The sequence below is a fragment of the Condylura cristata genome, unplaced genomic scaffold (genome assembly GCF_000260355.1).
Source record: "Condylura cristata isolate star-nosed mole 26May11 unplaced genomic scaffold, ConCri1.0 scaffold00005, whole genome shotgun sequence".
NCBI lineage: Eukaryota > Metazoa > Chordata > Mammalia > Eulipotyphla > Talpidae > Condylura > Condylura cristata.
The window spans coordinates 51,843,504-51,861,566 of record NW_004567106.1 but is presented as its reverse complement, the minus strand read 5'-3'; the positions used below and the strand labels follow the sequence as shown (position 1 = coordinate 51,861,566).

The following is an 18,063-nucleotide window of genomic DNA, read 5'->3' as shown; positions in this document are numbered from 1 at the left end:
CCATGCCCAGGTAAGCTTCTCCTATGGGGGGGAGTATCTTGTCTGAAGAGTATGAAATAGAGGAGGAAGAAAACCTCCAGGAAAAGCAAGGAGCCAGCAATGAGGAGACAACTCCCAGGCCCCGCCCGTGGCAGCCCATATTTAACGTGGGGCTGCAACTGCAGAGTGAGAGCTATTCAGAAATGTATACCCATGAGTGTAACGAGCTGTAATATATGAACTGACTTTGGAGTAATATGCTTAACATAACATTGCAACCAGGGGAGTCATTTTTTAAGACTAAAACAACGAAGGGGAATAAATATCATTGGTAGAGAATGAGTGACGAGGGAGCTCCCAGTGAACAGGGGATTTTCTCACTCTGACATCAGATTCTAATTGCAGAGGGACCTTCTTAGTTGTCACCACTGGCTTAGAAAAATAATGTAAAATACAATTTGCTGGATAGAAGATCCATAGACCTTGGGGTTGGTGAAAACTCCATTTGGCAGGGCCCCCAGGACAGTGACAGTTACCGACTAGTCACCATAACCAAAAAGAAACAGTTCTTAACAGGCTTTCAGTTACCACTACTGGGTTCCTCCTGGATGATGGAAGAGAAACCAGAACTTGAATCATGACAACTGTCCCTCCACCTTGTTCAGGTGTTTTTGGTGAGTCCAAAGACCTAGAAGCCTCCTGGCAGTGCCTGGCCAGCACCAAGGGAGATATATGGACAGCCTAAAATGGCTTTGGGAGCACAGCAGCAGTTGAGGCTGGATGCAGCCTAGAGCCTCGCCTCCTGACTTCTCGGGATGTCTGAGAAGCTCAAAAGGGCCGTGCATGGCTGTGGAACCCTTCCTTTGGTTTGACATTGGTCTCGTCCAAAGTTTCCCAAAATGTATGTTGTGAGTGGTTAATAAGTATTCTCATAAAAAGAGGTGCTGTGATCTCAAGTGCTCAATGAAACAGCTCTGTCTAGTATGGGATTTCTGGCACTGTGATTTCCAGGAAAGGTGAAGACTGAGTTATATTCCAAGAAAGGATTTCACTGCACTAACATTTCTCAGCACCCCCTGTAGGAGATGCTCTTTACACTCATTACAGGTTCTTCTTCTGGGTTCGGGTCTACACAGAGCATTCTATTGATCTTCATGCTTTTCATCATCTCATCTCAGAACTTACTGTCTCCTATCATAAAATATAGGGCTGGAATGTGAAGATCACAGTGACTTACAAGAACTGCTCAGATTATACATCTTCCTGGGGCCTACAGGGTAGTGCCTCTGCTGCACTTGTCCATGGGCCTTAAGACACAAGTAAACTGCTTCCAGCTGCAAAGGAGAGGCAGGCAGGGCATTAGAGGCAGGCGAGCAAGCATTCTGTCGTCCTGCCACGTCAGGGTCATTGTGCAGGGGCTCAGAGGTTCACACACAGGCTGTTGACCCATAGAGGCTCAGGGTCTTCCAGGGTGGAAGAGACCGTGCACACCGAGTGCCTGGTGAGGTATAAGGCGCACAGTAATTGTGAACAACGATATCTGGGGGACAAGGGGTATAGAGAAATGACACCTCCAAGCTAAACACTAATTTGGTAAATCAGTGCTCTTCATTAAATTACTGTCCCAGAGCAAATCTAGTTTGTTTCATTTTAATCATATTTTTCTGAACTACTAGAAACCAATGCTCTCTTTTGATTTGGCATCAACTTCTCTCTTCTGTGTGTCTTTCTGTCCTGCCAACATCTGTTGAGCTTTGTAAGCTATAAAATATCTGTAGATCGGCCCTCCCTGGTGGCACAGCGGGTTAAAGCACTGCACTAAGAATCTTAAGCCAATTCCGCATGAGTTCGATCCCCGCCTGTCCCAGAGGTGACCACATGGCGTGGCAGACCTCTCCTGGCCCGCCCGCTGCTCCCCTCAGCAGTGTACTTCATCGATCTGCCTGTTCTGCTCCCCACTCTGTCTCTGGTGAATCTTCTCACCCTCCGCATCTCTGGCCTGTACCCCAGTTCTGTATGAATAAATCAATAAATCTTTAAAAAAAAAAAAAAAAAACTAAAAACTTAAAAAAAAAATATCTGTAGATCATGAGGTGTGCAGAAAAAATCCATAATATGGAACTCAATTTACTTGTCTAGTGGGAAACAGGCAAGTGATGCCATTCAGGATAAAGTTGGGGGAACATGATGCTATCTCTGGCACACAGTTGGTCCACAATAAACAGTTGGAATAAATGAATGGATTAAAAAAATTTATAGTGGAAGGAGGGATGGGTTAAAAACAAACAATTTACAGTGGAAGGAGGCTACCTTCCTTTTGAGGGGTGAAATACCTTTGAGATAGTAACTCCTATTTTCTTCCTCCCTTCTCTTTCAAGTAGGAGTCCAGATTTTCTACTTTTGCTAAAGAAAGCTATCAGGGAAGCAGTCTGAAAAAGCCTATGTTTGAAAGTGGGGACTCTCACAGCAGAGACAGAAGGGAGGGTGAAAAGCTGAGAGGCCTAAAGTTTGGCCCACAGGTCTGTGCCTCAGCAAGCGTGACCAGGGACACTCAGGTGGGGCTTGGCATGGGATAGGATCTCAGGTGCGTGGTATCATGGGAGAAGAGAGCCATCAGGCTCAGGAACACAGCGGGCTTGGATGACGATGTTGTCTGAGGCAACCAGGACACACGCTTTTGAGATGTAGGTATTGAGGAATGGGGACCCAGAGCAGAAATGAATGCTTTTAAAATAATTATATATATATACCTTGCATACTCCAAAGCTGTAGCTTACTGCCCTTTCCCTAGACAGACACACACCAATCTGAGGTTTGCTTGCCTTTTGATGATAGTTAAGGTTTTCACTTCCAAGGTTTTCTTCCTCAGGTTGGTCACAAAAAACTTCACGAGGCTGAGGACCCTAGGGACTAAGAAATCACCATGAGCTGGACACAACAGGAAACAACTGGTGAACGTGGGAAGGAAAGCTCATTCTCTTCTGCCTTCTTTGTCCCTGCTAGAAAATTGTTGTTACTCTGAGGCACAGATCATCGGTCCCCTGAATCACATCCCTCAGTTTAGCCATGGTTTCCCCCTCTTGTGAGTAGTTCCTCTCTGGGACCATGGAGTCATTTCAGTTACCTCCATGTGGCTTCATTGTGTCATCTCCTTTTCTCTACCGTTATTTCTCCACTTCCTTTTACCCTTAGAATTCTAATTTACATATCCCATCTCCATGCAACTGCTGTAAAGTCCAATTTATTATATTCTTTGGGTACTTTTAAATCCTTGCATGTCACTCCTGTGCTGCATTTCCTGCAACCGGGCTCTTAACAACCCTCATGGGGCTGTTTCTTTTTGCCACTGCCTACAAGCTCTCAAACTTTTCATTCAAGGCTTATCACAATCTTAGAGAGTCCAAACTCCAGCAGGTAAAATTTCTTTGGATGTCGGTTTCCCCGCCTCTTAATATATAATTATTTCTTTTTCTTTTAGTTCAAAATTATAAGTCTAAGCCTTCCCTGGTCCTTCTCTGCTGGAATCAAGCACTCTCCTCTGAATGTAAGTAAAAGTTCATTTGCACCTCTCAGGTTTTGCATCAATTCCTTCAAATCATTTAAATACCATGTTTAGAGTTCTTTGGGGGGGGGGAAGTTATGGGGGAAACAAAGTAGACATAGTCCCTGCTCCCAAGAACAGTATTACTGGTGTGGAGGATGGGGTTCAACTTCTTCCAAAGATAATTTCCTCAAAGCACAAAGGAGATATAAAGGAAAATTTGCCTCAAACATGAAAGGCCCTTGTGTGCCTGAACTTTACCTACCCACTTGAATGTGCTCTAGAATGAAGACTGGGAGCCAACAGGAATCGCAACTGGGAAGGAGACGTAGCAAGGTGCTGTTCACCTTCACATGGCCTATTTTTAATGTTCATGGAGAAAGATTCAGCATTCTAAATAAAAGGGAAAGCATACTATGTAAAGGAGATTCCACCCATTTTTTTAAGCACTGGGTTGAGATTTTAAGTAGAGGTACTCGTCACTTATCAGAGAAATCAAGGTCAGTTATTTTTCTTTGGATGCTGACAGGTGTGAATCATGTAGGAGGCTCTCAAAGATGGAGGACAAAATATCATGTTGACTCAAAGTGATCATGTCTCACTTTGGGAATCATACTCAAAGAATGCTTATATCCAAATACCAAGAATTCAACATAATATTTTTTTTTCAAGTCCTTCTCATAAGAAATCATTTTTAAAATGGTCATTATAAAGTTGTCAGGGTCTACTAGAGACTGATGGGACTGTAAATTCTCAATAGGCATTTTCTTCTCACTAAAGTTTCAGAAAGCAAAACCAAAATGATTCTGGGAACTTCAATGCTGAGAGTCCCGGAGCTAGAGCACCTTGCTAGGGCACGTATGTTCCATTCATCCAATTTTCCAGTCATTCATCTTGGAAATACTTTGTGTTCATTTGTTCTATGAGGGCACTCAGGTTGGGGCTGAAACACTGAGTACTTCTGAGCCCAAGAGATTCCATTTTCTGAGCCAACTGCAGGGGCCTGCCGACATGCATTCCATATACCACCGCTGAGCAGGTCCGGGTCCCTCCCAAAGTAAATGAGAACCTGTAGGTTTATTTGAGGCACAAAACTTGTAGGGTTGGAAGACATAGGAAGACACAACTGATTGCTGCAATACACAAAAGTTTATTTTTGACCTTTTTCCTTTTCTGAAGGCAAAATATAATAGAACTGAACATCAATGAGTTTTGTACAACAAAAACAACTTTTAATACGGAACAGATAGTCCATGAACATTTTAAATCTTGGAATGGCTTCCCTTTTTCAAAGTCATGCTTTCTTGCTGTCCACAAGGACTTGGCACGGAAGAGATGGTGGCAGCCCACTGGGTGAGGTGAGTGGGAGGGCGGGCAGCCTCCCTAGATCCGTGTCAGCTGGTGCCACAGACTGGATGGGAGGATACTTTCCACCTTCTCCATGACAAAGTTTAAGGGGGCAAACAAAGTGCTGAGGAACTGCAAAGAAATCAGAGAGGCACAAAAGTTAGGTGAGCTTTCCTTCAAGATATAGTCTTATAGAGACGATCCTCTCCAACCCTGGCTCACATCTTCATTCTCTGCATTATGAAAGTCTCAAAGGCTACAACTTCATATTTGTATCTGAAGGAGACTCTGATAGAGCAACAGACCTTCATGGCAGGCCCTGCCTGCTACGTGGAGCAATAAGGGGGAGAAGAGTCCACTGGCAGTTCCCTCTGCCAACTGATCTTCCTATGAGGCTTCAAGCCTGCTGAGTGCCATTGAAAGGGACTAAGTGGGCAACAAGTGGGCAGAAGAGTTAAACATGGGACAGCTTAGCCCACCTACTTGCCTAGCTGGATACAGAACTCACTTTAAGTGGAAAAGTCCCTTTTCAAAAAGTCATGCTTGGTAACTGTGAGTTGCTTAGTGTCCACTTGTTCCTTCCTGCTTAGTTGTGCATCATGGGAGCCTGGGTTGAGGGCAGCAAGCTGGTCCCTCCATGAATGAGATGTGCTTGTTGAAGAGGTGCTGCTCTGAGGTCTCTGGGGGTCTCTTTCATTTGGTTGCTAACTTTTCTGCATCCCATGTAGAAAATGTTCATTAACTGTGCCTTTTAAGAAAGCCAAGTAACTCACTGAGACTCATTTAACATCTCAAAATTGTTCTAATTATGTTCTTGTGAAGTATCCTTTTCATTCGAGCCATCCAGCATACAGCAGAAGAGGTGCTGTAACCTAGCCAGGTGTGAGGCAGACAGCATTTGGATGGTTTCTTTGCTTTGTCTGTTCAGCACTGAGGCACTTGTCCAGCATGCTCACACAGTGCTTTGTCCTAATCCCCCACAACACAGTACACTTCACCAAGAATTTCTCATAGAAGTATAGCGCAGAACATGAGTATAAATGCAGAGGGGAGCATGATCCTGAAGTCAAATTAGTAGATGGTGCATTTAATGGAGTTGAAATAGATTCTGCTACTCACATTAGAATATGGATTGTGGATCTTCAAGAAAGGGTATAAGCCACTGATAGACAAGTTTCCCAAATTCTCTTGCCCTCAGAATAGGGTTTTTTTGTTTGTTTGCTTGTTTTATAACCAATAAATATAAACTGGGAAGGCCTGGGCCACCAAATGTTGAGATTGATATGCAGAGAACTTGAGTTAATATAAGCTTTGGAATCCTCTTTGTTGCCATCTTTTAGAGTAATGAGGTATATTTACTCAGCTAGGCACCCAGCTACTAGGTGAGATGTAAAGGAATTATAGAACAAGTTCCCACTGTCAGGAAGTTCAAAGGCCAGGGGTGTGGGTCATTAAAACCTGTGCACCACAAAGTAATAGTATCAGATAGATGTGATTGGAAGATGGAAGCCCAAATGGAGCACCTAGGGGTTCAGAAAAGGGAGAGAATGCATTCTTCAGGAAAGATGAGGAGAGCTTGAAATGAGGCAACAGACATAGTCGGGACATCAGAGGATAGAAATGGAGGAAAGACTGCTAAGAAGAAGTATGAGCAGGGAGCCCTTCATGTTCAGCAAACCTGGAACAGAAATGGGAACATAGCTGACCGGAAGATAGCAGATAGTTTGGCTTAAAGGCCTTGAATGACAGGCTGTATTCACAATCAGTACACTGGCGGTCCAGTCAGTATGGGACTGAAGACGAATGGTTCTTTCCTCAAGTGGGTAATGGACATATGGCAATTTCTGCAATCTTCTGAAATGGTCCCTTATTGAGTGCTCACCTACGGAATGGTCTGCCTACCCTTTCAGACTAGAGCTAGACTGGGTACCACTTCTGAATGCCATGGGAAGGCATCAGGGATGATGATGGGCCCAGGAATGAGCAATCACTGCTCCGGCTGAGTTTTTAAAATCCCGGTTCTGAGAGAATAATATGGAATAAGCCTATAGATTGCATTAACCCAACATACTAACACTATCAAATTAAAAATATATACCTATGTACCCACATTCATTCATTCATTTATATGGAAACAAAGACCACCAAACTTCCACAAAAAACAGCATTTGCTGTTCCATACTCAGTTCTGTAAAGAGGACTGGGGTGCTAAAGTGGTCTGGGTAAGCCAAAGATTCTGACAGGGACAGGGAGATGAGACTCAAGGGACAGGTATTATTGCTGGGAAGGTTATCCTATCCAAAAAATTTGATCAGAAAAAGATTTAGAAGCTCCAAAGTTGTACTGGGGGAGAGGGAGTTGGAGAGGATGAGTTACTAATCATTAGCATGAGCAAGTGCACTTAGGTAAAAGACAATGCTTGAAATCTGCACTCTGGATGATTTCATGCACTAGAACCATGGGGACATCTGGGAACCTCAACCTGGTGAGCAGAATGATTGGAGGTGTTATTATAAAGGTGGTTTATGAAGTAAGATACACAGTGGCTTGTTTGCTTTAGGCATTGACCTGACTCATAAAAAGAGCAGAAGTCAGGCCTCTGGAAATCAAGAAGTCAGCCTCACCCTGGCAGATGTCTGCTAGTGCCTCTCTTCCTCCCTGAACAGCAAAGCATGATGGGCCCGGGTGCCTGACCACACCTATTCCCTCAACAAGGTTCCACAAGAGAACTGCACTCCTGCTACCTCCAAATGTGTATCACGACTCACTGTTCTCCCTCATATCTAGAATATTCTATCATGGACACTTTTTTTTTTAAGATTTATTTATTTATTCATATGGAACTGGGGTACAGGCCAGAGATGTGGAGGGTGAGAGGATCCACCAGAGCAGACAAGCAGATCGACGAAGTACACTGCTGAGGGAACAGGCGGCGGGTCAGGAGAGGTCTGCCGCACCATGTTGTCTCCTCCGGGGCAGGCGGGGATCAAACTCATGCGGAAGTGGCCTTAGCTTCTCAGTGCTGTGCTTTAACCCACTGCGCCACCAGGGAGGGCCGATGGACACTCTTTTTATTAGCTACTCCTTTGCACCCCGCACCCCTTCCTCTACCATCCTCCCCCACAGGGAAGCAGACAATGGATGGTGGAATCTGAAGCTGCTAAACCTTCCGATTTAGTAACCAAATAAAGATCACTTTTTTTTTAATGTGGAGGTAGGTAGTAAAAAAATAAAAATAAAAACTTGACAGAGCTTGCCTGGTTTGGACTATTTCTTTGCAAATTTGAAAATCTGTCAACTTTTTTTTTTTGGTGAAAGGCTCAATCAATGCACACAAAGAACAGGTTTACTCACAGACTTGGAATATACATTGCCTGAAAAATTAAGTCTGAATAAGCAATGCGAGGCAGTCTTGGAAACATTCTATCACAATGTCCAAAAACATCTGTGTAGAGGGCAGACACACACAGTCCAAAATGCGCCATAATTTAATCAGTGTCTTGTGGTGAGAAAAAGCAACTGAAGTAATAAAAACCCAGAGAGTGACACTTCAATCACCTGATCCTCTTTTTCCCAAAACACCATCATTTAGAAGAGGGTCATGGCTCCCAAATGCTTCGTTAACATTTGAAAAGACTCTGCTTATCTGAATAAGTTCCAGGTGCCCTTTTGCAATCAGACAATTGACATTTTGCTGTAATCAATATCAGACTTCAAAGAGGACAGAGCCCATAAGTGAGGAGGAGAATCAGAAGTCAGGGGGCTCAATCTCGGAAGGAGAGAGGCCTGCGGAGTAAAGACATGGCCCTTGAAAGCAGAAGGGGTCAGAATGCTGACCTTCCCACATTCTGTGAGGGACTGGATTTGGAATAACTTATTTATATGAGCAACCTTATCTTGGTGACCAAACATTGAAGGAAGAGTTAGTCCTAAGTCATTGAGGTAGATTAGATTGGGGAGAAAGTCAGTTGAAACCTTTCACTTTATGATTTTCCAGTGGTGCTCAATTCGCTATGGGCCTCCCAAGCAGGCTGCATATCAACATGTAAACACACAGCGTTCCAGTTCCCAAGCCACATGTAGCAGGGCAGGGGGTGTGGGGGGAGAGTGCAATCTCCCTGCATCTCCTAAAAGTCATTATCCCAGGGACATTATCTCAAGCAAAGGCTGAGAAAATCATTTTCACAAGTTGCAAATGGTTTCAGACAGCCTATAGGGCAGCTGTGATAACCTGCAGGGGTGGGGGGCTGGGAGGTTGGGGGTGTTCATGAGGGGCCTGATGAAGTGACAGGAGTGAAATGTGGAGAAACTCTGGGGGTGGGGGACGGGGATGAGGAGAGATGGAGCTTGTCTGCTTCAGGCCATCCATCTTCCTTCCCCATGAAGTCTTTCCAGACATTTTGAAAACTGCTAAACCTTAATGAAGGCCAAGATGAATGCGATCCTTCAGACAGAGGTTTAAAAGCAAATTTATCTAAACTACCTTTGAAAATTATGAGTAGCTGATCAAATCACCACAGCTAGTGGAATATTAAGATTATAGAGGAAAATTAATATTTTACTCTATCATTTGGTGCTAGACTCAAAACCAAAGCTTTAGATAATGTTAAGTGGGAGAGAGTAGCCCCTTGTCTAACATCCATAACAAACACATCTCTGATATCAGGGGGCTATACTGCCTTTCCTAGAGAACACCCAGTGGAGTTCTAGTTATTATTCCTCATTCCTCCCAACTCCCTCCTTTGGTTAAAGGAGATGAAGTCAATTTGTCATTTTATTCAATACAATGTTTCTCAGCCCTAGCTGCACAACCCCGTCACCTGGGTAGTGTCTGCAAACCTAGATGCCCACCCTGTATCTCAGACCAAGGAAGTTGGTCTGCCAGGGGTGGTGGGAGTGGGGGGCGGCAGAGCTGGGGGAGGGCAGTCCATAACTTTTTAAGTTTCCTAGATGATTGCAAGGTATAACCGGGTGGAAGCACTGATGCCTGGAATGCTCTCATCTCACAGCTCTGAAAGAACACTATAACCCTGTATACAGCTGCCCAGAGCTTTCTTAAAAGCAGTTTTCTTGGAAGGAAACTGGTCCTCAACTCCTATTCAGGAATCTGCTCGAGTCACTATTAGAAATACAGATCCATGGGTATAAACATTTAAAATTCTGAGTTTCTAGTGGCTTGAGCAGATGAATTTTATGCACCTTAGAGCCTCAGAATGGCTATTTAGTTGCTAAACTCCCACCATCTGATGATAGCTCCCACAGAGCTATTTGTTAGTTTAATGAAGAACACTGAGCCAATGACATACATCAACAAAAATGCTTTAAAAATGTTGAAGAGAGGCCCTCCCTGGTGGCGCAGTGGGTTAAAGCACTGCACTAACAAGCTGAAGCCACTTCCGCATGAGTTCGATTCCCACCTGCCCCGGAGGTGACCACATGGCGTGGCAGACCTCTCCTGACCTGTCCGCTGCTCCCCTCAGCAGTATACTTAGTCGATCTGCGTGTTCTGCTCCCCACTCTGTCTCTGGTGAAGTCTTTCACTACCCCTGAGTCTATGGCCTGTGCCCCAGTTTTGTATGCACAAATAAATAAATATTTAAAAAAATGTTTAAGAGAACATAAACAGAGAAATAGTAATTGTCTAATGTCATATACATAGTCTCTCATTTTAAATTGTAGTATATCACACTCTCACCTATTCAGGCTAAGTAACTCCTTTTATTCAGCAGTTGGTTTGAGAGTAGAAGAAAACAGTGAATACCATAGGCCTCATCACACTCTCACCTATTCAGGTTAAGTAACTCCTTTTATTCAGCAGTTGGTTTGGGAGTAGAAGAAAACAGTGAATACCATAGGCCTATAAACTAGGGCACACCCAAGGAGGCACCTGGGAGGTATTCAGGTCTAGAAATCACGTCATGTTCAGAAGGCTTAAGGAAATTTAAGTATTTTGATTGCAGAAAAAGGAAGGTTGTCAGTTAAGAGGTGGCATTAAAAGTGTTAGTTGTCTTAAGAATTTGTAAGAGAAAGTAGACTGTTCAGGATAATTTCAGAGGGCAGAATAGAAATAAGTGGAAATTAAAGAAAGGCAGATTTCATCAGCATAGCCCTGAATGATACAACAATGAGGTGGGTTTTGATGTTCAATAGGTTGCTTCCCATTGCTTACTCAAAATGAGTCCAGAAGACCTCCATCATGTTATTGTTGAAGGCAATTTAAAGTCCCTTTCAACTTTTATGAGTCTGTGATTATAAATATAAAAGAAATGCTAAGCTTTATCTGAGTTTTACAAAAACCACTACCATTTCTTTATTTAATAATCATTTATTGAGGCCCTCCCTGGTGGTGCAGCCGGTTAAAGCGCAGCACTGCGAAGCTGGCCACGGCTGCTTCGGTGTGAGTTTGATCCCCGCCCCGGAGGTGACGGCTCCTGTCTTGCCCGCTGCTCCCCTCAGCAGTATATTTCATCGATCATCCTGTTCTGCTCCCCAACCTGACTATGGTGAATCCTCTTACCATCCCTGCAACTCTGGCCTGTACCCCAGTTTTGTATGCAAAAATAAATAAATTTTTAAAAATCATTTATTGAAAAACTACTCTGTGCAAGGCACTATCAAAGTTTTGGGTTACAGAGGCGGCCACAGTCCTGCTCTCAAGGAGCTTACATTCTAAAGGGGGGACACGTTTTCAACAGCTATAATATAGCACCAAAAAATGTGATAATGTAGGTATTCATGGAATAACGTAAGATAACAGAGGAGCAACATCTAACATAGCTTAACAACTTGGAAAGAAAGCTGAGCATACAAAAATGAAGAGGGTGGATGGCTGGGGGAGGGTGACGGGGGAATGGCATTCCAGGCAGCGCAAACCACATGTGCCAAGGCACATGAGCCTGCTGTATCTGGGAATGACAAGTAACTCATAACGGCCTAAGACTGGTGTCTATGCAAGAACTGGGAGAGATGAGGCTGAAAAGGCAAGCAAGGACCAGATCGCAACAGGACCTTGCATGCCATGCTAGAAAGCTGAAACTTTAGCTTGAAGTTGGTGAGAAATTATTGAAGAAATTCAATCCAGGAAAGAAACAGGCTCAAACTTGTAACTTAGAAGGAACATCTTTGTGTTACTGCAAAATAAAGGTAGGTAGAGGATAAGACTGGAAGTAAGCAGACCAGTTAAGACTCTTTCAGGAGTGCAGACAAAAACTGATAAAAACCTAACCTAAGAGGGAGCATGGGGAGAACAGGAGATGAGGGCGGTTACATTTACTGAATGTTTAGAGGGGTAGGTGGTGAGACCCCATAGATCACTGGGATGTGAAAAGATGAGACAGGAGAGTTTGGGAAAGGTGTTGTTTCTGGCTTGTATAACGGAGTGGGGGGGGGGGGTCTATGGCAGTGCAGCCTGCAGTCAGGAATACAGGGAGGAGGAGCAACTTTGGTGGTGGGGAAGGAAGGGTGATGTGCAATTCTGAAAATATTGAGATAGAGGTGCTGGTGGGATTTCTAGTTCATCTTCACCATGCATAAAAGTACTCTTGCAATTCCAGTCCCTGAGCTCTGCTGAGCAGAAAATGTCAATCATCTGGAAAGGATGAATCAACCCAGTCAAGCCTTTGTTGACTCCACTTGCCTTGAAATCAGAATGGAGTTTAGGAAAAACAACTGACGTTCTTTTTCTTATTCTTTCTATTTGAAATTCATCTGTAGCACGTGCAGAATGAACAGCTTAGTTTTCAACAGGGAAACAGTGGTTGTTGATGGTCAGTCAGTGCAGTGTGTTTTCTTAGTGTAGCTCCTTTCTACGGTCTTCCTTAAAGACTCTTACTGAATTTCCTTATTTCTAGGTGTCCTATTTGTACACTTCTTAACACTGCAAGCCTTTCACACATCTCTGTTTATACCTCAAACAAGTCAAAGGTTTGTAGTCAGTATTTTCAAATTTCAATTACTTTGAAATTGTAAATCTCATCTTTTTTTTGAAGGAAAGATCCATAATTGCTGAAGATCAGAAATCATGTCATTATATTTATACAAAATAAAGCAAAGTCCCACACATTTAACTATCTGTGTGATCCTTTTAGACCACATGCATTTTTTGGCAACTGCAGAAAACCTTGCGCACGTGCGTGCATGAGTGTGCACGTGTGTGCATGCGTGTGTGTGAAATCAGTCAAGGCATGCACTAACGAATAACAAACATCCATGCTTCTCATTTGACTCTAAATCCTGACTCCATGGAGGATGATGAAATTGAACAGTGAGTGATGGATATGGGCATAACCATGTTTACAGCACATTCCCCAAACTTGTGCTGTTTCCCTGCTTTACCCTTGAGACCTCCTCTGGTCAATACTCACAGCTTTTGCAAAGACTCCCATGAGTTCTGGAAACTGATGTGTCAGGAGGGCCAGCATGGCTGTGAAGGAACACAATCCAGCAGTAAAGAGAATAAAGAAGGGAAGTTCCTTCTTTGGGTAAACTGAGACTTCATGGAAAGCTGTGAAGAACAAAAGGGAAATAAGAGGTGTAGAGTAAAGTGCATTCTCGGTGAACTTCTAGCTACGGAGATGATTCTCCTGAGCTTTGGCCAGAGCCGTTTGGAAATAAAGAAGGCAGGGCCCTTGACCAACTGCAGCTAAGACCCATGCCAGGCTTTAGGGGAGCCTTTCTGCTCCTCCCAAGTCCATATTCAACCTTCAGTACTCTGTCACCCTCTGGGGTGTATTAGGGCTGATGTGGCGATGTCACAAATTCACAGGCATCTAGTCTACTATATTATATTCCTCCCCAAAATCAAATGCAAATAAGACAAAGCTTTATTCAAATTATAAAAGACACGTTCATTAGTCAGTATACCAAAATCAGGTATACTGAAAAAAAGAACTACCTATAGTTGGTTTTCACCTTCCTGTAATTTCTGAATTATAATGCGGTGATGTAAGTTTATCTTGAATTGGATCCTGGTCTACGCCAATACGTCGGCAGGGAGGGCCACCCTGATGAAGGCCAACTGGCAAGGCCCTCGTGTGCTGGCCCCCACTGTCTGGGACAGCTGGGGACAGGCGGGAGCATTAGCCCACACAAGTGTAGGGATTCGGATGCTTAATGTACTTCTAACAACCAATGAACATGAATCAATAATCGGTACACCTTAGAGCACTTTTCACAGCTTTAAATTTCTAAGGGTGAGTTTGGGGAGAGAATGGACACTCCCTGCTTCCAGGCTGCCTGTGAGCAGCACCGGGAGCCAGCACAAAGGGGAGCAGCCATGTCAGGGCCAGGGAGTGGGGGGAAAGGAGAGCAGCTGTGGTGCACTGAGAGCCACCACCCCTCAGCCAAAAGGATCCACGGCCTCCACTTTCCTCATGAAATCCATGACCTAAGCTCTTTCTCAACCTCCCCGCTCCTGTTACTTGGAGCCCTAAACATGCCCATCCTGCATTCTGCTGAGGCTGAGGTGGGCACATACAGGGAGGGGGAAGCACAAGCCAGGGAGTCAGCCTGCTGGATTCAAACTCAGGGTAGAATGAGCATGAACTGTGGGAGGGCTCAAACCACTGAGGTCTGTCCTATCTCCCCCTTCATGTACAAGCCCCACAAAAGGTTTTGTGTGTGGACCACTGCACTTAATAAATGTGGGCCCTAATTTTCTATTTCAGGCTTATAAAGATTACTCTTACCATTTCTTTTAAGAACTGTAATCTCATTTTCATTACCAATCTATCCCCACAGAAAGTGAACTGGACTCAGTTACAACTGCTTAAAACTGTGAACTCTTCAGAAAGCTGCTTATTTCTACCAGAAAACCTGAAGCTTCACCAAAGATTTCCCTGAAGGGGTGTCAAAAGGTAAAGTATGGGCTCATAACAGGAATTTATGACATCAAATCTAATGGAATATGAGGTACCAGACCCCTTCTCACAGTGAAAGTTGGCCAGTGGGAACAAGCACATCCCTGACATCGCAGGGCCCTGGGTGGCACATCTCACGGGGGCTGGGTAGCAGGGAAATGAGTGGCTACCACCTGTCACTTCAATCTGAGGGGCAACTGGTTTTGTACCCAGACCCCCTACGATGGAGATTTGTGACTGGCTGGATGATGATGACCCTGGACAACATACTATGTGCCCAGGACTCCAAAGGTCCTGTCACGAAGGGCAAGTCTTTGTACATGTTATAGTTATAACTGGGGCTGCTAAAAGGGAAGGGGTAGCAGGAGGGAGGGTGGGGAAGAGAAAACAGCCAAAATTTCGAGCTTATTATTAAGGGAGGAAAATATGTCCTAAGTCAGGGCCACATAAAGAGCCTGGATGTGTTTCTTGTACACAGCATGACTTGGTAACTGTTGAACTGAAATTGTCAAAACAAAGTTGGGGCCATCGGGCTGCGAGCTGCTAAGGCCCCAGGGCAGCGCCTTCCCTCTCGGCACTCTAAGCCATGCTGAGGCCGCTCACAAGCCCTGCACATGGCACAGCAGCCAACTGTGTGCCATCCCGACAGCTTACAGGGAAATCCCTCCAACCAAGAGCATTGCATCACCCATAGACAGCAAGCCCTCTCTCCCCACAACTCCGCCTCTGGCACTGATGCCAGCATCCTGGTGCTACCCTCCCCCCCCATCCCTGACTCATCGGCAGCTCCCTCTGAAGTCAGTGCTTCCCCTTCCAGTGTCAGGTCTGTGTAGGCTGTGGCTGACCAGCTGGAGAGCTCAAGCAAAACCCAGCACCTTGGGCCAGTCCAGCAGATAAGCCACATCCCAAACTAGCAGTCTCTGCGCTGAGGCCAGTACATGATGGCTCTTCATCTGCATTTCAGTCCTCTGGGGTCTTTCCCTATGAATCTGGAGAGACTTGGAGCAGCAGAAAGCCAAACTCACTGACATAATTCACTTTAATTCATATGCTATCAAATGAGGACAGGGTAGGGGGAAGAGTAATAAAGACAAGGAACATTATAAACATTTATCATTCCCACCTCTCCCCATCCCCACCTTCAGGCACACCACCCTCACTGGCTGGAAAGAAGAAGACAGAGAGGTGAGACTTACATGGAAGCAGCTCTCGGTCTGCTGTTTCTGTACAGATTGGGTAAGGGTAAAATAGATGCCCCTTTTCCAAAGGGTAAGGGATCATCCGAAAAGCTGCAAAGGAGAGACCACAGGTTTTAGGTTCAATACTTGCTTCATAACTTCTCCATTTCAAAAAAAATCACTTTGAGTCATTTTATAATGGGGAACACTTCTACAAATACTCCCAGAAAGGATGCAAGATTTACCCAAACTCTGAGTCATGTGCCAGATAAACTGTCAGAGATGTATTATGATGTATGACTCACACATTAATCTCACACTATATATTCTGGGCAAACCTCACAAAACTGGGTGGGGATGGGGGTGCAAAGGAGTAGGAAAGCCATCAATTCCCATGCCTAGGGTTTCCTCATCTCCCAAATATTATTAAAATGTTATAAACACTAATTCAATATAGCTTAACTGATGGTAATAATGCAAGCCTGGATTGAAACGCTTCCCCAAGAAGCAAATGTGGACTGACTTGTTGGAGCTCGTTACAGATGTACAAATATGAAAGGCATTCTGCCATGTCTATTTAAAAAATATGTCTAGGTGGATTAGAATTCCAACCAAGACGGATAAAAACAAGAATCTAAAACTGCATGACTTGGGAGGTATTTCTTAACTTTATGAAACTTTTAAATCTTCAGTATCACATGGGCAAAAAATAGGTCTGGGGAGATTGATTATCTGTAGTTTGATGATGTCAGGCCACCTAAATTCTGCTTTTGTGGCATCAGATAACATGGGGTCTCACACTGAATTATGGCTTTCCAATCAATCCATCCCTTCCCATTATCACATGTGTTACTCTCCCTGTTACAATGTCATCAGCATGTTAGTCTCACTGTTCCTATGAACGGTGCTCCTGGAGGTAATTTTTCTTCAACAGATGTCCTTTACTACAGCATGCTGTAGATATAAAACATAAAAACTACACCATATGCCGGGAATGTCAGATAACAATCCTTGTCTTCGTGAGTGTCAGAGAGAGGTGGCAACCTAACAATCCTTTAAGTTTTAACTGCTCCATTTCAAGAAATCACAGCTACATCCTCAGCTGTGTAATTACCTAAGCCTTCTCAAAATGCTGTCAATGTACATATTTATCTTTTGCATACTTATTTCAAACAGGATTCAGAAACAAAGAATGTTCTCTCTCACAAGAAATGACAAGGTTCCATTGTAACCAGCATCAGTGCACATATGGTATTTATTCTGGTGTCTGAATATTATTTAAAAGTAAAAACATTATGTATGTGATTCCAACATTTGGAATGCAGTCAATCTGCACCACAGTGGTATCATTCTGAGGTTACAGCACATTGCCACGGAGAATATAAATCACTATAAACGTGGGATTAGAGCAGAGCCAGTTTGCTGGCAGTTTGCTGAGGTAAAAGTGTTATCAATTTTCCTCTCCTTACAGAAACCTCTTAAACAGAGATTAAAACATTAAAAACACCCCAGACTTTAACTCTTCTTAAAATGAAAAGCTCACCCTACTTCCATCAGGCCTTTACTTTCATGCAAACAAAGATGACTTTTGCCCACTAGAAAGAGCAAGAGCAAGGAGTTCCCTGCACAGGTTGTTGCACACAAAGATCATGGAAGGAACCAATCCCTCTCAATAGAACTGGATTTGCCGGAGGGGGGGGGGTGTCAGTGAAACAAACAAACAAAAAAACAACCCCTAAGAGAATCTTTGTAGGGTACACGCTAAAATCTCTGCTGAGAACCAACATGTTTAACTGCACTATGGCAAGACTTTAACACCACTTCTCTTAAGTGATAACGGCTATGAAGGCATCCCATAAATGTGGAGAAACCTGTGGAGGATTTGTTGTTGTTTTTGAAATCCAGACTCTCCGTGTGCAACAGAATGATTGTAACTAAAAATCTGTTCAGTTCCCTAAAAATAGGAAAGGTCCAAAGCAAATTTCATTGAATACCATTATAATTTTGTATGCCCAAATTTTTATGCAAAAAATGATCATTAATCTGTTTTCATAACATGAATCTGTGTTCATAAATAATAGACAAGGAAAGAAAAGAGGGAGGGAGGGAGGAAGGGAAGGAAGGGAAGGAAGGAAGGAAGGAAGGAAGGAAGGAAGGAAGG

The 18,063-nt window shown here is 43.8% G+C and overlaps 1 protein-coding gene across 2 annotated transcripts in view; it reads right to left on the bottom strand.

Moving 5' to 3' along the window:
* Positions 1-4,650: 4,650 nt before the first annotated feature.
* ST7 (suppression of tumorigenicity 7) overlaps positions 4,651-18,063 on the bottom strand; it is a 172,690-nt gene continuing 159,277 nt past the window's right edge. The window contains exons 13-15 of one of the 2 annotated variants that reach the window (XM_004676970.2): positions 15,921-16,013; positions 13,231-13,370; positions 4,651-4,999 (exon numbers count right to left, since the gene is read on the bottom strand). In XM_004676970.2, coding sequence (XP_004677027.1) covers positions 4,904-4,999; positions 13,231-13,370; positions 15,921-16,013 — 329 coding nt within the window. In that variant the 3' untranslated portion in view covers positions 4,651-4,903. The remainder of the gene's footprint in view (positions 5,000-13,230; positions 13,371-15,920; positions 16,014-18,063) is intronic. The other variant, XM_004676969.2, reaches the window with a different exon arrangement.